The 19,115-nt window shown below is 34.3% G+C and overlaps 1 protein-coding gene across 1 annotated transcript; it reads left to right on the top strand.

Annotated features, from left to right (window-relative positions):
• The first annotated feature begins 1,302 nt into the window (after nt 1–1,302).
• Nucleotides 1,303–18,824, top strand: LOC138307632 (monocarboxylate transporter 12-like). The gene is made up of 7 exons (XM_069248439.1): nt 1,303–1,531; nt 5,051–5,122; nt 6,874–7,017; nt 7,562–7,708; nt 8,637–9,454; nt 9,859–10,075; nt 11,326–18,824. The coding sequence occupies exons 2-7, from the start codon at nt 5,059–5,061 to the stop codon at nt 11,478–11,480; spliced, it is 1,545 nt and encodes a 514-aa protein (XP_069104540.1). The 5' UTR covers nt 1,303–1,531; nt 5,051–5,058; the 3' UTR covers nt 11,481–18,824.
• The last annotated feature ends 291 nt before the right edge of the window (nt 18,825–19,115 follow it).

Raw genomic sequence — 19,115 nt, 5'->3', positions numbered from 1 at the left:
AAAACATCGCCTACTATAAAGACGCGAATTATTCACTTGCGATAAATCCTGTTTTTTCTGTCAAAACAATCATTAAATGGTTTAGTCCCATGACAAATGTATGTCATTAGTGTCTAAAATTACAGCAGTCATTGCCATTCAGATAAAAAATATTGTCAGCCCAACAACCATTACCAATAAGGACAAAATAACCCCGTGATTTCATTTTATATTCAATTATTTCATCTTAGATGTGTTTGTTTTGCAATTACTGAAAAAAACAACGAAGATCAGAGTTTAGAGCCCTCGTCGATGCCTTTTACCAAAAAAAAGTAGTTTTCATCTAGTACCGATGTATTTTAGATTATCTGCGTTTAAAACAATGCGGTTTTTGAGAATCTGTACTTTATTCTACAGTTCATCGCTTCCTATAGCTACGGGACAGATTTGGAAGAATATCAAATGCATGTGGAAATGTAATTATCACAGAATTTCAACAATTGTAATTGCGCGATAATTAATAAAAAGAGGAGGGATATTAATTTCTCACATAGCTAGCCATGTAAGATAGAGTTGTCCCATGAAAGACAGCTATGTAAGATAAATCTATCTTACATAGCTGTGACGTCACAATTGCCGAACAATCAGATGACGTCATATCAGCCAAAGTTGACGTCATTTTTCTTCTTTTTCGATTGATTTGCCGGATTTATTTACCATTTCGTTTGTTTAATTTGCATTTCAAACCGTTTTACCTAAGATTTCTTGTTTATATTTATTAATATAAACCAAACTTTGATGAGCTCTTTCGAATGGCGTTCTTATTTTTAAAATCGATCAATTATTTAAGAAGTTAAGATTTTGTAACAAAATGGCTGCCTCACCTTTCGTGCAAGTAACTCGACAAGCAATGTGAGAAAATAACTCTTTCATATGTAAATTATGTAGGATAGAACTATTCCACCCTCGGGTACAGAATTTTGGGTCAGAAACCTCGGCAAGCCTCGGTTCTGACCCAAAATTCTGTACCCGAGGGTGGAATAGTTCTATCCTACATATGAACATATGAAAGAGTCATATAGGTTTTGCAACGTTATCTTTATAATTAATTACACAACATTTATATCTCCCTTCCTTAAAATCTCTGTTAATGGATGTTTAGCCTCTTTTAAATGACAATTTCCATCCGAATAGCGCGGGAAAGAGATCATTTGAGAGTATATTTGCGATAGCATGTAGTTTTCTATTTGAAGTAAGGCGTGCACGATAATGTTGCTTGTTGTCGGTATATTTGTATTTTAGGTTCACCAGGTACACAATACAGTTTACGTATAGATAGCTGTTATCAATGGCCTCGTGGCGTAGTGGTTAAAAGGCTACTCTCGAATTTGGGCTATGTACACAAATGGTTGATAACGTATACATTAGCGTGTCACCATGGTTGTGAAATGTAAAGTTTATAGATAGACATCGGCTTCTCTATTTCCAACACACAGGCAGACCAGGTCGAGGGAGCCTACGCGATAACGATTGGTATATCTCCATACGTAGGGTAAGACTATACGTTCAATCAATGAAACTTGTATTTAAATGTCTCGTATAAATGCATGCAGTGTTTTACACACAACAATGAACTGTTAAGTAAACAATAACTCCTACAACATTTACTAATGTTGATATCCATCTCGATATAATCAGAAATCCAAAAGTCGTACTAAATGCTATCGGAGACGGCGCGTTAACGACAACTAGAGACAACACTCAAACTTTGTCACATGTGTGATTATACTATACAGAAATGCGCTAAAAATGTACATAATAGTTACATATAATCGAAGATAAGGTATGTATATTGCGATGTGTCCTATTAATACGAATGGTACTAAAAGTACGTGCTGAATTGTCTGGTAGTCGAACATTATTATCTTCTAGGTTGTAATAGTTCAAGGTTCACGATTTTCGATCACAGCAATATTTGTTTAAAGCACAGCTTATTTCAACTCCACATGTTATCATTTCCCAAGGTCCCTTTTTCAGATTTACCACGAAAAGCTCCCCAGTTAAAAGTGTTTTGACATTCAGGGCACTGAATTCTCTGTTCAGAAGAACGTCCTTGACCGTTATGCTATACATCGCGACGCATTTCGCGTGCGCTTTTATTGATTCGCAATGCGCGATATAAAATCGAAATTAAATCGTCGAGAAAAAAACTCGGTAAAGTATAGTTACATCTCGATCGCGAAATTAACTCAAATGTAAGTTATCAAATGTAAAATAGATAATGATCTACACCAACAATATGCTTATTGAACAAAACAGTCCAGCTTCTGTTGAAAGTACTTGTACTTTCCATCCGTAACTTTAAAGATGCTCAACCGCTGACAAATGGTAACTTTTCACTATCAAAAAAAGTAGCAAATAATTTGAAATGAAGTTTGAGCTTCTAATTTTACTTCAAGTTAAATATATGAAAAATGATAAATTGCATCCCGAAAAAATTCCGTGGCACTGTATCTTATATGGAATGAAGTAATGATTGCGCATGCACCAAAAGCAAAATAAATCATTTTATGTTATTTTTTTGTGTTGATTAGGCATATATATACACGATTAAACACCAATTATTTTCAAATGATGAATATCATTTATGCTCTTTCGGCGATGGAGCATCTTTAACGAGTTGTAATAAAAGAAATAGAAATGCTTACGAACAGAATATCCTGCTATGATGAGGTTATACGAACTTATATGTCTTCTACATGTTTAAAATAAAAGTTTTCTGTTCACCAACGAAGCCTTCTGAGACACAAAATGCTTCCTCAATGCTTGCAATTATCTGAATCTAAAATATGCCCTAGAGCCGTATACAGGAAATCTGACAAATGAAACGAGATATGTGCCAGCTAAAACTAGCTAGGTCTTCTGTCAACATCCTTTGATTAATGTAATTAATGTCTTACCGATTTTAATAACCACAGAATATAATTCAAAATTAATGCACTTTTCCATGGTCGCAGCTACGTTAGAGAATTCTGATATAATAATGAAACTAAAATTCTCACTTAAAATCAATAAAACGCTTCCAAAGTTTAAAGTAAATCTACACTTTATCAATAATTTTACTACCATTTACCAATTCTATTTATAATTGGTGTGTCGTAAATGGATTTGTATTAGGTTGTCGTTTTGAATTATACAATAAGTGCATTTTGATCTTTGGAAATATAATCCTTGGTTTATCTAATAAACTTGCTATGCGCATTCAACATTATTCGATTATTCAAACGATCTCAGAAGAATATAACACCCTATATATAGTTGCCCCTAGTTCGTTTTCTATGTATTGGGTTCAGTTTTCGGAAATATCTACATTTTGTTTGGTCCGATATATAGATATCACTGCCAGGTCTTCTATAAGCTGGAAATTCTAAAGGTGTTCTTTACCATTCCTTATTTTGAACCACTTATTCAACTATTTCTATTACTCGCTTTTATTTTATTTTATCCAAACATTATTTCACGTTATCAAAATATAAATTAATTTTATCGAAACATTATTTCATTCTATCGAAATGCTAATTCTTTTTATAGAAATATTGTTTCGTTTTAGGGAAATGTTAATTCATTTTATCGAAATGATGATTCTATAAAGCGATAATTATCTCAATAAAACAATTCAGCATAAGTGTTAGGCATGTGAATGGGAGGGATCTGTATTGCAATTATTTACTATATAGTTTTTATTTTGTATTTTATTACACTAATATATTTTAATTCTTTGTTGGCTTTTCCTGTATACAATACCTGATAGTTGTTAAAGTTTTTTTTTTTCATTTAATTTTATACATTCTATAGCGATATCCTACTGAAGCTTACTGCAAAAGTCACACTGAACAACACACCTCCCTATTTCATGATGATGACAAAATGCATTTTGATGACATCTGTAAATTGAATAAAGTACTAATGCGTTGTTAAATACAATTAAATTCCTAGCGAGTTGGTATTCTATAACTTCACCTCAGGAGGAATTTGATTCACGTCATTGGTAAATTTATATTTTTAATTGCACTTTTTAAACATGTTTTGTCATCTTCATCTTAATCAAAATCGATGTCTTTTAATAATTTCAAATGCAATTACATTGCACAAACGATTGATAAACAATTATCTATTTCCAAGTGCGATGGAAAATGCCATATTCCATAGGCAGAACCAATAAACAAAATCAAATGCCGAAAAAAATCCATTGCTATTGCGCTTAGTTGTATGGCTGAACTGCAACGTGAAATCGGCTTTCCACGAAAACAGTATTTATGGATCTACACACATTCGCAAAAATATAAAGAAAAAGCGATAAATATGAATGAAAATGTCCAACCTAAAGTAGGCTGACTAAGAATGTATTAATATGTATATTAATTCAACACAAAAACAATATAATCAAAAATACATGGTACAAATTTGAAAAATATACATATTGAAAAGGGGGCCAAGATGGAGTTACCAAAAAGCGCCCCTTTAAAACACAAAAAAATCAACTCAGCTTAAATATGGGATGAAGAGGGTGGGTAATTTTGGTTAAAAAAGTCTGATTAAAAAGTCTTAAAACTTAGCTATTCTCTTTGAAATCCAAAAAGGCTTACTTGTGAGAGGGGCTTCAGCATCCCACAATGTAATTGACCAATCAACATGCGAGTTATGCGAAAAGGGGACGCCCTAATTTCAAAGGGGAATAACTCTAACAAACCAATATTGCCAATTAAGGAAGATAACTTTAAGCACTCAAGTACCAAAATACGAAAATACTAGTACTCTTGCTGTGTGTTTAAGATGCATACATTAAGTTAAACATTTAGCTGTCTTATTATTTAATTATACATATGCACGTGAAAAGAAGATTGCCCAACTATACAGTGACGAAAGATAAATTTTCCTTATCAGATTAAAAGGGTCTAGATGTTCTTGAAGATTTCAAAAATCAGAAACAAACATCGTTGTTAAAGTTGGGCGACCTCTAACCACCTACGTTGTTATTTGAATGAAAAAGGTTTTTGATTATGATTTGTAGCTACTATCATGGCGGACACAAGAGATGCACGGATTCCTGTCGACAGAGGCTGGGCGTGGATGGTGTTGTTAGGTAAGTGTCATGAAAATGTCCTTATACGTACGGTGTAATACTGGGTTTTCTATACGTACGGTGTAATACTGGGTTTTCTCTCATACCTACGGTGTAATACTGGGTTTTCTTATCCTACGGTGTAATACTGGGTTTTCTCTCATACCTACGGTGTAATACTGGGTTTTCTCTCATACCTACGGTAATACTGGGTTTTCTCTATCTACGTGTAATACTGGGTTTTCTCTCATACCTACGGTGTAATACTGGGTTTTCTCTCATACCTACGGTGTAATACTGGGTTTTCTCTCATACCTACGGAGTAATACTGGGTTTTCTCTCATACCTACGGAGTAATACTGGGTTTTCTCTCATACCTACGGAGTAATACTGGGTTTTCTCCATACCTACGGGTAATACGGGTTTCTCTCATACCTACGGGTAATACTGGGTTTTCTCTCATACCTACGGAGTAATACTGGGTTTTCTCTCATACCTACGGTGTAATACTGGGTTTTTCTCATACTACGAGTACATAAAAAAACTTTTCTTCATTGGTTATCTAGAACAAAATTTTGTAATGAACATTTTGTTCAAAACTGGTTTTACAATAAAAGATGCAAACTTCGGGATTTGCGCTGAACATATCACGGCATTTTCATGTATAGAGAATTATTTTTCAGTGACTTTTTTCGAACTTGTACCAGTGACTTTTTTCGAACTTGTACCAATATAGCGGGATGTCATAGTTGTTGCAATAAAACATCGGTATAACAAAATGTTGTACAGCCCCCGGCATACATCAGTTTTACAACATTTTGTGACCCTTGGGTAGAATATATCTATCCGTCATATCAACATACAAGGGAGTCTTAAAATCGTACTTATTACACGCAAGACCCTGGAATAACGACGTGACGTCACAGCATTATAACTCGACGCTGATTTCTCGGGTTTCTGAGTGTCAATTGGATAAACCAGGACAGTAATATTGTAAAAATAGCAAGCAGATGAATTTACGTTAGAAAATATCGCAATATTTATGTTCGCAGAATTGATTCGAAGACGTTTTTGTCTTTGATTTATTTCAAAAAGAAATTGAAAATGGCTAGATATATGTTATAACTGCAAAATGGGAGACCTAAATCATCATTTCACATGTGGAAATGAAGGATAGAGATAAACCCGAAATGTTGTAAAAACTTGGCAAGGTTAAGAATTTACCACATTATATGAACCATTGGTAGGATACCTCTATTCGTCCTATTCACATATAACAAACTATTATGATAACACTGGTATTGTCTGTTGATACCGTACAGACAATCTTTTCCAAGGTTTTGTGTCATGTAATGCAGTTTATCATTATTTTCATTCATAGAGGATAATTAAAACCAATACAATACCTCAGTGAGTGTTGTTACTCAGTTTGGAAGCAAATCAGCTAACATGAAGAAACAATTTGTAAAATCGTATATAGTATGATAAGTTTTGATCTTTGAATACCACGTGTTTTCATGTCAAAATGCATTTTCGGCAAATGATTAGTTCTGGTATTTTGAAAAAAAGTTGAAATTCAATTTTTAAGAACAAGGTTTTTTTTATATGTGCATGCTTTTAATTTGTCATAAACTGTTTCTCGAATGTGAGTGTATATGTTTCTCAATTGGAAATGAAAAGTCTAAATAGAGAAGTTATTTTAAAACTAATAGAACCTTGTTATTTAAAAGATTGACAAATACTTATATTTTTTCATAACATTGTTCTTACAGGATCATTCGCGATATCCACAATCAATGTTGGGACTGAGAAATCATTCGGAATATTTTTCATTGAATTCCTTCGACAGTTCAAAGGGAAAGTGTTCATGACTGCCATGATTAACACAGTATGGAATGTGGTATTCAGTATAACGTGTATGTATGTGTTTATTGTTTTAGTCTGGTTTTACTTTTGTATTCATTTTTCTTTCATACCTACGGTTGTAATACTGGATGTTCTAGGGCAATGCAATCATGCCGCCTGAGGCTGTATTGCATGGCTACCCATGCAATAAAACTCTCTTGACGTCACGGCGTCAACAAAATTACTATTTCCTCGGTAAAATTTTAACTTTTTTTTTTCACAAACTTGACTGGTTTTACTATAAAAAGATGCAAACAACAGAATTTTTGTTTCTTACGGTGGATAACATATGAGAAAGCTAGTCTTGACTTGTGAGTATGAAAAATACGACACATATAACTTTAACTATAACTGTACATAAACACAGTAAAGTGAAACTTGATTGAAACGAACTCCGATAACTCGACAACCCAGCTTTGCTTGAACATTAGGATACAAATGTATATCGGCGTTTTATCGTGGTCCCTGCGAATTCGAAATAACCAAGTTCTAATATATTTGTGTTACCAGTCCATCAACATAACATATTTAATTTAATGATCCGATTTTTTACAGCGGCGTCTGTGTTACTAATTGGTTTCAAGCGTGTGAGCATAAGAATGTCAGTCTTCTTGGGGATAACGTTATGTACTCTAGGGTATGGCATCAGTTGTTTTGCCACTGGGCTGGAATATCTTCTGGTCTCACAGAGTATCCTTGTGGGTAAGTTGTACCGAATCGCCAAATCTGATTTGAACACGTTTAATATTATTGAGGAACTTTTCTCTTGGACAGATGTTAATTTTGACGCCATAATTTTTTCTCTTAAAATTTTCTCTTAAAAGCATAACGTCAAGCTCGAAAACATTTGCTGTCATAATAGACACCTACCCATGTAGTAAAAAGTTATTTACTAAAATATAATTTCTAGGTTATTAAATCTTTTATCCGATATCCGTCACTATCTTTTATGTTGTAGGTGGTTAATGGTTAACGTTACAGTCTTTTATTGTTTGGGAAAAGAAACCCGATTCTGTCATTCAGTATCCTAAATGTTCTTTTAACCTACATATTTTGTCAAAGTAAAACAATTTCCGCCCAAGTGTAAACAAATTGGCAGTGATGTTTGCCATTAATGGGAACTTCATTACCACAAAAAAGGCTGAATGAGCGATTTTGAACCACTTTCATTTAAATTCGAGGTTAAATAAAGTAACTGGAATATTCATTTAAGTGCATGGATTATTATAATGTACTTTGGTAAAACCATCGAGCACTACTACTCTTGTCGATAATACATAATAACTTCAAATAACAAAATTTCTGTAAATTATTTTACGACTCCAATATTTCGCATCTTCGTAATTTTCAACATAGCAATATGTCACTGACAATAACGTATTTATATAATGTAATCTGTATTTGCATATTACAGAGTTATCTTCCCTTGCGGGTAGGTATTTGTTGTGACTTCATATGTTTGCGAGCGTAATGACGTAACAACCGATACCTAATATGCAAAGACTGAATACACTTATTCACGTAACATTTGAATTTGCCTGAAGCTCTCTCGAAAATTTCGAGAATATTTGTATCTCGCGAATATGAGATGTTTAAACTATTCAACAGTCGTTGTATTATTTCCTTGCAGGCATGGGAGCCGCATTCAATATCCCACCTATATACATTCTGATCGGGGAATACTTCGATAAGAAAAAGGGTATAGCCAATGCAGTTTTTGTATCCGGAAATTCCCTCGGCGGAGTGATAATGCCGCCTCTTTACCGTTATGTTTTTGACGAATATGGACTGCGCGGGGGACTTCTTATAACGGCGGGAATCACATTTAATTCGTTGGTAGCAGCAGCCTTACTCCGTCCAACTACATTTTACATTAATCATTCTTCAAAGAAACTATGCATTGACAATGGAGATGGGGAAAGTAAACAGCTCAGTAAAAGTGCTGATGCGTGTTCGGATCTCAATTCTTTACAACCATTACTTTCAAATACAATGCCTAATAATTCTACAGATACACAGACAGACATAGACAATAAAGACAGTGACAAAAGTTCTAATTCAGTTACCGTGAAATATGACAAAAATAATGATATTGTGTTCGATTGTTCAACTCATAAGCCAGAAACAATGGAAAATCATGTGTCAACAATGGAAGATGAGGAGAAGGAGCAAGGATGTTTCTTGAAGTGTAAAAACAAAATGGATTGTTCATTGTTTAAAAATATACATTTTATATTATTTCTTGTAATTTATGTCTTGGGAAACGTAGCCAATATGTGTGCTCATATCTACATTCCAACATACGCAAAAGATATCGGTATATCCGACAATCGAATAGCTATCATTGTCTCTGTGTATTGTATATCAGACTTCGCCGGCCGAATCTTTGCAGGATTTTTAGCTGACCTGCCTAGAATCACTGCGGAACACGTTGTTTTTGTTTCACAGGTAGGCACTTATTTTTTTCTTTATATCGAAGTATGTTTTCTCGCAAATGTGACAACAAATACTGGCATTGTCTATTATTGGAGGCAAAAACCTTACCCACCTGTTCCCTTTGTTACTCTACACAGCAAATCATCATTGTTTGATCATTGGTTATGCTATGCAGTTGTATAATTTCGCGGATGCAATCTGTCGCCAATTAATACAAAATGTTTGGAACTTTTTCTCGGGGGCCTGTTTTCGCTAAACATGTTTAAAATGTCATGTACACGACATTCTTTAATAAACAAAACCATTAATTTGATAATTTTTTCGAGATATAAAATTTCGTGAATTTTAAACGCCCGCGAATATTAGCAACTGCACAGTAGCTGACGTAGTTGATTTTGGCTTTTTCTTCATCCAAGGTTGTTGTGGGGTTGGTCCTCCAGTTTACAATATACTATACGTCATTTATTCTGCTACTGGTGTTTGCCGTGATACTAGGCTGTTCGGCAGGAATGATCACCGCTCTCTTTCCACCAATGATGTTTGGTATTGTTGGGAAAGCCCGGTATCCTAGTGCAATGGCTATATTTATCCTATGGATTTGTCTTTTGGAAGGACTAGCTGTACCTGTACTAGGTAAGAATAATACATGTAACGAAATGTACAGTTTAGTCATTTGAAGAAAAAAAGGGGGTAGAACAGCAAAACACAACAAAAAACTAAATGATATAATGTGAGTTTTCTATTAATTTTAAATAAGATATCCAATAAACCTTAGATAACTGTATTTGTAATTAATTTACCCATTCTAATTATTGCAAAGACCATATCTATTTATATGTTTTTGTGTTTCATAAAGTACATGTAGTTCGTGGAGTTGTTGTCTTAAATTTTCGTGTTTAATGATGTAACGCAACAACTCGAGTTGGTTCCAGTTGGAACATTTTGCTTCGGTATTACCCGTTCTTTAATCGGCATCAGGACTGAATATTATATACTGTGAACCAACTTGTTTTCTCCTGCGAATTATTATTGCGTATTTCTTGATTCTTGTATATTCGCGAAAATTCATTTCCGCGAAATCAATGCCTTCAACAATTCTTTGACAATTGAGTTGGAAAAAAGTATTTCCATTAAATTTTTTTATTCACCAACTTAATATCCGCAAAAATGCTTTGACAAAGAAATCGCGAAATTTAGTAGCCGCGCGAAAGAAAGTTGGTTAACAGTAAATATATATATTGATATGTGTGTGGAGATTAACGAGTTTGTTTCATGATACTGTTAAATCAGAAACACGAATAAACAGTTAAATGCGCTAACTGTACCTTTATAAGTGAAGGCCCAACCTATGATCGATCAGTTAGCATTGCCTTAATATGGCGATTGATATACACCATTTTGTTATTCAGTCATCACAACTAGTAAACGCGATAAGTATCGTTTTTCCATGGTGTGAAGGGCAAATAGTGGTGCTTTTTGTCGTTGTACGATAAAGCGAAGATTTCCACTCCGAACAAACGATAATAATTGTTGAAAGTCCTTCGTACTGCGCGCGAAAATACAAAAACGTCTTTTACGAGACGAACAAATGATAGACAATCGACACATATCAGACACCATACTTTTTATGTTACAATTTATATTCCATCGTCTCAGCCCGTAAAGGCGATAAGTATCGTTTTTTTCGAGCGCGATGTGAAGAGCAAATAGCGCTGATTATTGTCGCGATACCAAATACCGAAGATTTTCACTCTGAAAACAACTATGATAGTCGTTAGCAGTCCTTCATACCGGCGGGAAGAGACAAAAATGGTAATCTTTCACCAGACGAAAAAACGAAAAGAAAATGGACACATATGAGCCACCATATGTTTATGTTACAGGTTACTTCCGTGACGTCAACAGCACTTTTCACTTCACCTTCCATCTCATGGGAGCTTCATCCTTTGTGTGCATTTCACTTCTTATCATCTTCATTATCTTAAAAAAGAAGACGAGTTCCCGAGAGAAGGAAGATATCAACGATACAAGTGCTTAGAATACTTAAAATCATTCAGAACCGACATACTACAAAGTCGATATCTACGATAGGGTTTTCTTATACTGTAATACTGGCGAGGTACTTACGTTTCACTGGATTCGCTGTTCTTTCACCACATCTGACTCAATAAACATATCGATATATACTGTAAAGCTGATCATATTCGCGGGTTCATCCATCTTCGCGCAATTAAAAAACCCCGTGTAATTTGTCATAGTCATAGAGTTACATAACATAGTCTATCGTGTTGGAGATGCATTGATATGCTACAAAAATGACGTGCAAAAATAAATCCCCGCTATTTCGCACAACAAATCGCGAAATTTAAACACCGAAGTAATTTAACAACTATGCAATATTACATGCACGACGAGATGAACGTGTGTTCTTTCGGAGCCGTAATATACAGTACAACCTGTCAAAATCAGTCATTGTCTAATTCAGATTATTGTCTATTCCTCCTTTCATTGTGTAACATTTTTCTTTTTAATTTTATCGCATAATCCGGCTGATATCTAGTGATTTTGCCTGTATAATATTTTCGCGTATGTCACTAGTGTAATATGACCTGGGACGATTTCTGTTGGCTGGAAATTCATTGTGACGTCAGACAAAATAATAAAATGACGTCAGGAAAGATGACGTGACGTAAGGATTACTATGATATCGGGACAAAAGGCTGGTTTTTCGGAATACATTTTGACGTGATTTTTTTTGTCATGTAGGTATTTGTAGTTATGTGATAAAAAGTATCATAAAGTTATGTCTATTTTATGTGAGATTTCGCCATGGCTCGCAAAAATAAAAACTTCTTAGACCCGTTTCATAAAACCTCATATGAAATGAACACTCATGTAAGATCCTATATATATTAATTAAAACCTGTATAATCAGGAAACCTGTCTATACCAATCAAAAATGATGGTCCCGATGGCATTCGATTTAGGCAAGGTATAAATTGCTTAAAGGGACAATTCAGTCTAAGAGAACATTACAATTTGTACATATATCGGGAAAAAACCCAGTTCTAATGGAAATTAGACCAGGTGGTTTTACTATGATATGCCTGAAAAGCCCATGGTTGTGACATGTGTGCAGATGTTCAAACTCGCTCACTGTCCGCCATTACACATTGTGGTCGAACTTCTTGTATGCCGAACCCTGTCCTTTGCTCGTAGAGTAATGCAACTGTTGTCTAGAATTGCTCAAATCGATCTGACAGTAGTGTGTATACCTTATTAGGTGAATTGTCTTGCCTAAAAATCATTTTATCACATTCTCAGTGGTTATGTAGTTTATTTGTTTTCACGTGCGTGGCTTTGGCTTGGGTATGGATACAGCGTCCATATTGTACCTGCTTAATCGTATTGATCAACGATTTGATATTTCAACGATATTAATTAAAATACTAAACAATGACGTGAAATTTGTCAATATTTTATGTTATATATTTCATAAGAAATGTAGAACAATACATTTATGCCATATTTTGCTTCTTGGTTATGTAAAAGAATTAGCCCGAGTGAATTGTCCCTTTAATATCCTTAAGACCAGGTAAAAATTGTGAAAAACAACAACATTAAAACTCAATCATTATACTGTGAGTTCTGGAGACAAAAGCAGAAAAAAATTATGCTGAGTTCGTAAAAAATGTACCTTCTGCTAAACAAAGCGTTCAAAAACAAGGCATCCTTTCTGTTCGTTTACATGAACATTTACATGACAATTGTGTCATAAAAATGGCTGAATAACGCCATGGATATTAAACTTGTCAATCATCAGATGGTTTCATCGTGAAATTATTACCAATCATATGTTTAAGTAGCAAAAAATTCCCCTTTTAAAAAAGCCTTCTCGATTCTTCCCTTAATTTGTAATTGACAATGCTTACAAAACAGCAGAAAAGCACACCTAAAAGACATATTATGGCTAATTGCACTAGTTACGTTTGTAGCACTGACATAGGTACAGCCGGTACAGCGTTTTGACATGCGTGTTAGTCGTTCTAATGATGTCCCCGCGGTGTCTAATAGAACTGCACACCTCTTGGTTGTTTACTCAGGGGCATAAACGACACATTTTTCTTGCGTGAAAACGTAAATTGACGAAGAACATGTTATTGTTGAATACAGGTCACTGGCCTTAAGCATGTTGTGGCTAGAAACACGAAATATGTGTAGGTTGCGTGCATGTCTGTATCCGTGAAATAGACAGTCGCGCGTTCTTGATAAGAAAATATAAGTTTCACATTTTTTGTTGTGGTACCATTAATTTTATCACTGTGTAGACGAATAAATACATGTGAAGCATTTTGAATGGTATTTTGTATAATTAGATATTTGTTCATAAGATTGCTAAATAAATGTTATTTGGGGAAACAAGCTGAACGTTGTTCGATAAACCGAGTTATACACAGGTTATATAAAATGTACTGTATTTTATATTTGCGATAATTTTGAAGAATTAAAATAATATTCATTTATTTTGGTGGTTTACAAGGATTGAGTTGTGTGCATACTGGTACTGTTTGAATTTTTATTAAACATGCAAGTGTGTGGTATTATTCTGTTATTTTGTTTAAAGCAGTTAGTTTCTAAAACTCAGTACTCTTCGACGAAAAATGCAGAAACATAAGGACCATTTTGATGCTTAAAAGCTACGACATACTGATTTTGAAATCTACAAACATATGATGTGGGTTTATATAGAATCCAAAACAGAAATTGCTTACGTATTTTGAAACTTAAACGAAGCAGGAGCCAATGCCGAACCTGATAGCTGCATGCAAACATTTTTTACTAAAAAACGGGGGAATGTAAATCTATGCCGAAATTAAAAAGAAATGTACAACTACATGTACAGTGAAATATTTCTATAAAGAACATACAATGGAAAAGGGAAATGTATAGTCAAATGGTCATGATACACAGGTTAAATTGAGTTAAAGGCGGTTATTTAGTTACATGAAAAAATAAGCAAGTGGCCTTTTTACAGAGGTGGTCGCTAAGACAGGTTTTGCTATACAGTACACAACGTTAAACGATAAAAAATCTTGAATGATCAGACAGAGTTGTCTGCTATTCCCATCATGTCCTGGTCTATTATTATCCGATTAAACGCCAAAATGTGTCCTCAAGTAACAATGTATATGTACGGATAATCTATATGTCAAGTCGTTTAAACGTTTTCCTTAATTTTCTTGTTGAGGATTCTTCAATAAAGACACACAATGAGTTCATCTTTGATATCAGTTTCGTTTTCAATGAGATTAATGCAAATGAAGCAAGGTTTGCAATATTTCCTTTCAAGGGTGTCGATATAAACCAATGATTTTCCATCCGATATCTGAGAGCACCTAAATGGTGCACGTGGCTAATTACGTGTAAAAATGTACTGATCACCGTGCACGTGGCTAATTACGTGTAAAAATGTACTGATCACATGATCACCGTCCAAACGTCAACGCGATATTGGCTATACTGAATTTTAAGATTTGGTGTCGTATCAAATTTCTTCACGAGATAGCTATCGGAAAGATTGCTATCGAACAACTAACAAGGATTATTAAATATGACAGATTTAGTTTTTGTCAACATTAACTTCAATATTTGTCAGGTGTCACATATCGACATTTGGGTTTGATATTGAACCTTTATAAAGGCAAGCAAGTCGAAAGTTAAAAGGTAAGTATGTTTAAATTTCGCGTGTAAGAGGAGGCGCGCGAATTACCTGGGCGCACGGACGGTCAGTGGATCGAGCGGGCAGGTAAACAATGGCGTAGTAGCGGTGGTCGTATGACAGTGGATACTACGGGATAGATATTGGAAATATAAGTGAATAAGCGTGAAATACAGATCACGGTAAATATCATATATAACATATGTAAAGACAGCACAATTTCCCTCCAAAATTATGTGGAAAAGGATAGTTAACTCATCGATATCTAACAGTGAAAATATGTTATTAAGAGATCGAATGCACGCGGAAGGAGATTTCCTAAGATTCCAATATATACATTGTACCTACAGTTCACCTCATATATTATGGAAACTACATTGCACACCCACAACACGATACGTTGCCAAAATGCTAGCATTTGTTCCAACTTGGAATGAAACAGTGTGCGAAAAATGTGAAGAACTGTATATAGATCCCATCTTACATTTAACCACTCAGTGTCAGCATACAAAATTGGACAGGATTTAATTCATGGAGAAGGTTCTCGCGACATATGGACCGGAACTGTGCACTTATATTGATGATATATCCCACGAACACTTTTTGAGAATACTGTTCGGAATGGACTGCCAAGAATTCAAAAATATGTTTACCTCAAGAGCAGAATATATGCGGGGTACAATTTCTGGAAATTTCGTCAAGACATTTTCACCAGTATACAAACTTGTTCTAAAGAAGCCTTCTTAAAATATCCTGTATATAGACTTTAATAGAATCTGACTACGCACTTGATATGTAAAACTCTAAAGTTTTGAGAAATCCTTTTATTTTGTTAATCTCATCTTTGAGGAATAAAAGCATTGATTGATTGATTTATTGATTGTATGTACGGTGAGCAATGAGTGCAATCGTGTTGTTCGTTTAATGTTTGACGATAAGAAGGATTCATATTCATAATCTTAAACTAGATGTTTACTTACTATAGTAAAGCATATGAATTACAAATAATGTTATTAATATAAATAGTACATATGCTAGCGAATGATGGAGGTTTGTAAAGTATCTTATGAGTTCAGTTTTGTTACATGTATTATGGAATATAGTCAGGGATACAATGTATCTATATGTAATAGATAAGGAGTAATGTTTAGCAATGTAGTGAATTTCGTTATTAATTTGTTGTAGCTTATTATTCCCAGTCAGGACTACGATCGACTGAGGAGTATATCAATGGAAGCCCGTAATGGCCGACAGCCCGTGCTACCTAGCTATGACTACAGGCGTCCATAGATACGTCTTTGATGTTCATGAATAGACATTCGTCTTAATCAGTGGCAGCTAACGGTTTAACTTTATTTAAGTTTCTGAATCTGTAAATTAAGCAATTTTGAATCAGTGTTGTTATGTCTTTTAACCACTCTGTCAGTAAAGCATGTCCCAACTGGCATTCTACCAAGACAGGCTAATGGAAAAGAACCGCTTTAATGATGCGAGCTATTATGCTGAAAATCAAATCAAATACTTCCTTATATAAATCAAAGGAATTGATTGAGCGGCTTAAACCAAGGAGTAGCACCACCGTACACGTAAATGACATATATCGACAAAGAAATTTGATAAAGTTATATTGGTCTTTAACCATCAAAGAAAGAATGCCACATTTTTCTGTGATATCTGCAAGGGTTAGGATTTTGACCTAGATAAGAAATGGTATCCTATGATAATAAAATGAACGAGGAAATAAACGACACTTATAATTGATGTCAGTGATTGTATTCGCAAAGGGACACCAATCAGGTTTCGGCGCCTATTAAGATCATAACCTTATTACGGCAATCATCTATCTTGTTTGACACAGGATTACCATTTTGGCGACTCTTTAGCATACCAATTAGTGAGTGGACATGGGATTTGAGGGATTTTATTTACAATATATAACCATAAGCCGTGTTTCCTTTTTTTCCTTTTTTTTTGTGTAATTTGCATTGAAATATAAACAAATGTTAATAAACATTGCATGGAAGGTACCGTAAGGTGAATCCTGTTATACAAGATATATTTTGTAAGCATATATATCTTATTGTGTATACTTGAACATTACTAAGTTGATCAAAAATTGTATGCATAAGGCCTATAATTGAGAATTTCAATATTTTCAAGGAGCTAAAACGTACTGAATTTGTACTACAAAGATTGATTTGTGCATGAATATATCATAGCATTTGTAATTATGGATAAGGACAATCATATTTAGGTTTAAAAAGGTCAAAAAGGTTCAGTTAAGAAAAAAAAGTAAAACCCATGCGAAGGGGAAACTAATAATAAATAAACACGTATTACCTTAAAGGGTAATTAGATAATTAAATGAAGTTATTTTGACGTAATCAAATTAATAAGCTTAAAATGCTGATCTCGGTCATCGCAAAATGTGCAATGTATAAGCGTCACACAGACAATGACATTTGCGCTATATCATATGTTAGCGCTAAAAATATGACAACCACTTACAATAGCCTTGTGTTACTGATGTCCATCGTAAGATACAAATCTCAATCTGCTATCATTAGGCCCCGGTGTCTGATGGTAATACCAGGCCGATCACACGGAACCAGTATATCGCTTAAATTCTTGTTTATCACAGCACTAATTTGACGTATACAACCACCAATTCCGGCTAACGGATTACTCGCAAGTAGGTGCCCTCGCGCGACCAGATGACCTCACGTGGATCATGAAGGTCAAAACCAATGTTCTGGCTACGAGGTCGGTGTCAAATGGCTTTCCGCTAAGTTATCGATCCAAGCAACAAATAGATAGTTGGCTGTCACATTACTTATATATAGGGTACGTAAAGATGTTGTGTGAGGAGGATATGGGTGCTGAAAAGCCATGGGGCTTGTTATTTACAGAAGGCACGAATGAATAAAAAAAATTGTAGTATTGTATTGTTAACTAAGAAATATTTTGTAATCACACCTGTCTGGCAATCTTAGGGGTTGACCAATTGAAGATTTTGCTCTGTTGATGTTTCTAAATAATCTAATTTAACATTGGTTATCCTTTTATGACAAATGGTGTGTAACACACATTTGATGTTTTAGCATACCATATGGTGCGCGGTAAATACATCACTTAAATTAATTTCCAATATTAAAAAATGAGAATACTTTCATGTTGGACAATTTGTAAAATATTAAAATTTCTTCAGTGAAGTATCACACTTACTAACATCTGGTCTTTTCATGACCTCTTGAACTCTGATGAGGGTATTACTACGCCAGAGTATAACTACTAATGTAAATAAGAAAACTGATCATAAAATTGGCTTAGTAGTAATATAAAGGTGCTCGTACTGTGCAGTAAATGTTTTGTAAATATTAATCTTTTGGTATGGTCATTTGTCTGGACTTAAGCTTACCGTTCGTATCGAATATTTGTATAACTTTCTCTTTTGATATCTAAGTTCTAGATAACAAAACAAAAATTGAATAAAGATAAAAAACAAATATTTGAAAACATTAGCAACCAAGGATAGTTACAATAGGGATGGAACAAAATCTTTGTTTTTGTCCTTGACAATTTTATCATAGATTAATGATCAGTTCTGAAAGGGTACAATGTATATCATAACGGAAGTGATGTTAAAGAAGGAAGATGTTCAAAAAGGCAAAGTAAAATTGTTGAATGATATTTCAACGAAATGGTCTATTTCGGTTGTTGTTTACTCTGTTCCAACTCCTAACATGTCTGTTGTGGAGAGGCCTTAACGTAAGCTTAACCATGTAAACATATTACGAAAAATACAAAATAATGTTGGTGTCAAATAAATCAATCAAACGCTATTCGTCTTTAATAACTGCCGGCATGAAAACAATGAAAGGCACTTATACAGATTATATTTATACCTATCTTGATTGTAGATTTCAAAATTTCTTCAGTGTGAGCTAGCCGGAC

The sequence above is a fragment of the Argopecten irradians genome, chromosome 14 (assembly GCF_041381155.1).
Source record: "Argopecten irradians isolate NY chromosome 14, Ai_NY, whole genome shotgun sequence".
Taxonomy (NCBI): Eukaryota; Metazoa; Mollusca; class Bivalvia; order Pectinida; family Pectinidae; genus Argopecten; species Argopecten irradians.
This window is presented reverse-complemented; position numbering and strand designations above follow the sequence as displayed.

Excerpts from the sequence above, each read along its gene's own strand:
- LOC138307632 (XM_069248439.1), top strand. The coding sequence starts at position 5,059 with ATGGCGGACACAAGAGATGCACGGATTCCTGTCGACAGAGGCTGGGCG. Across the intron at positions 7,709-8,636 it reads CTCACAGAGTATCCTTGTGG|GCATGGGAGCCGCATTCAAT; the intron begins GTAAGTTGTACC and ends ATTTCCTTGCAG. Across the intron at positions 9,455-9,858 it reads ACGTTGTTTTTGTTTCACAG|GTTGTTGTGGGGTTGGTCCT; the intron begins GTAGGCACTTAT and ends TCTTCATCCAAG.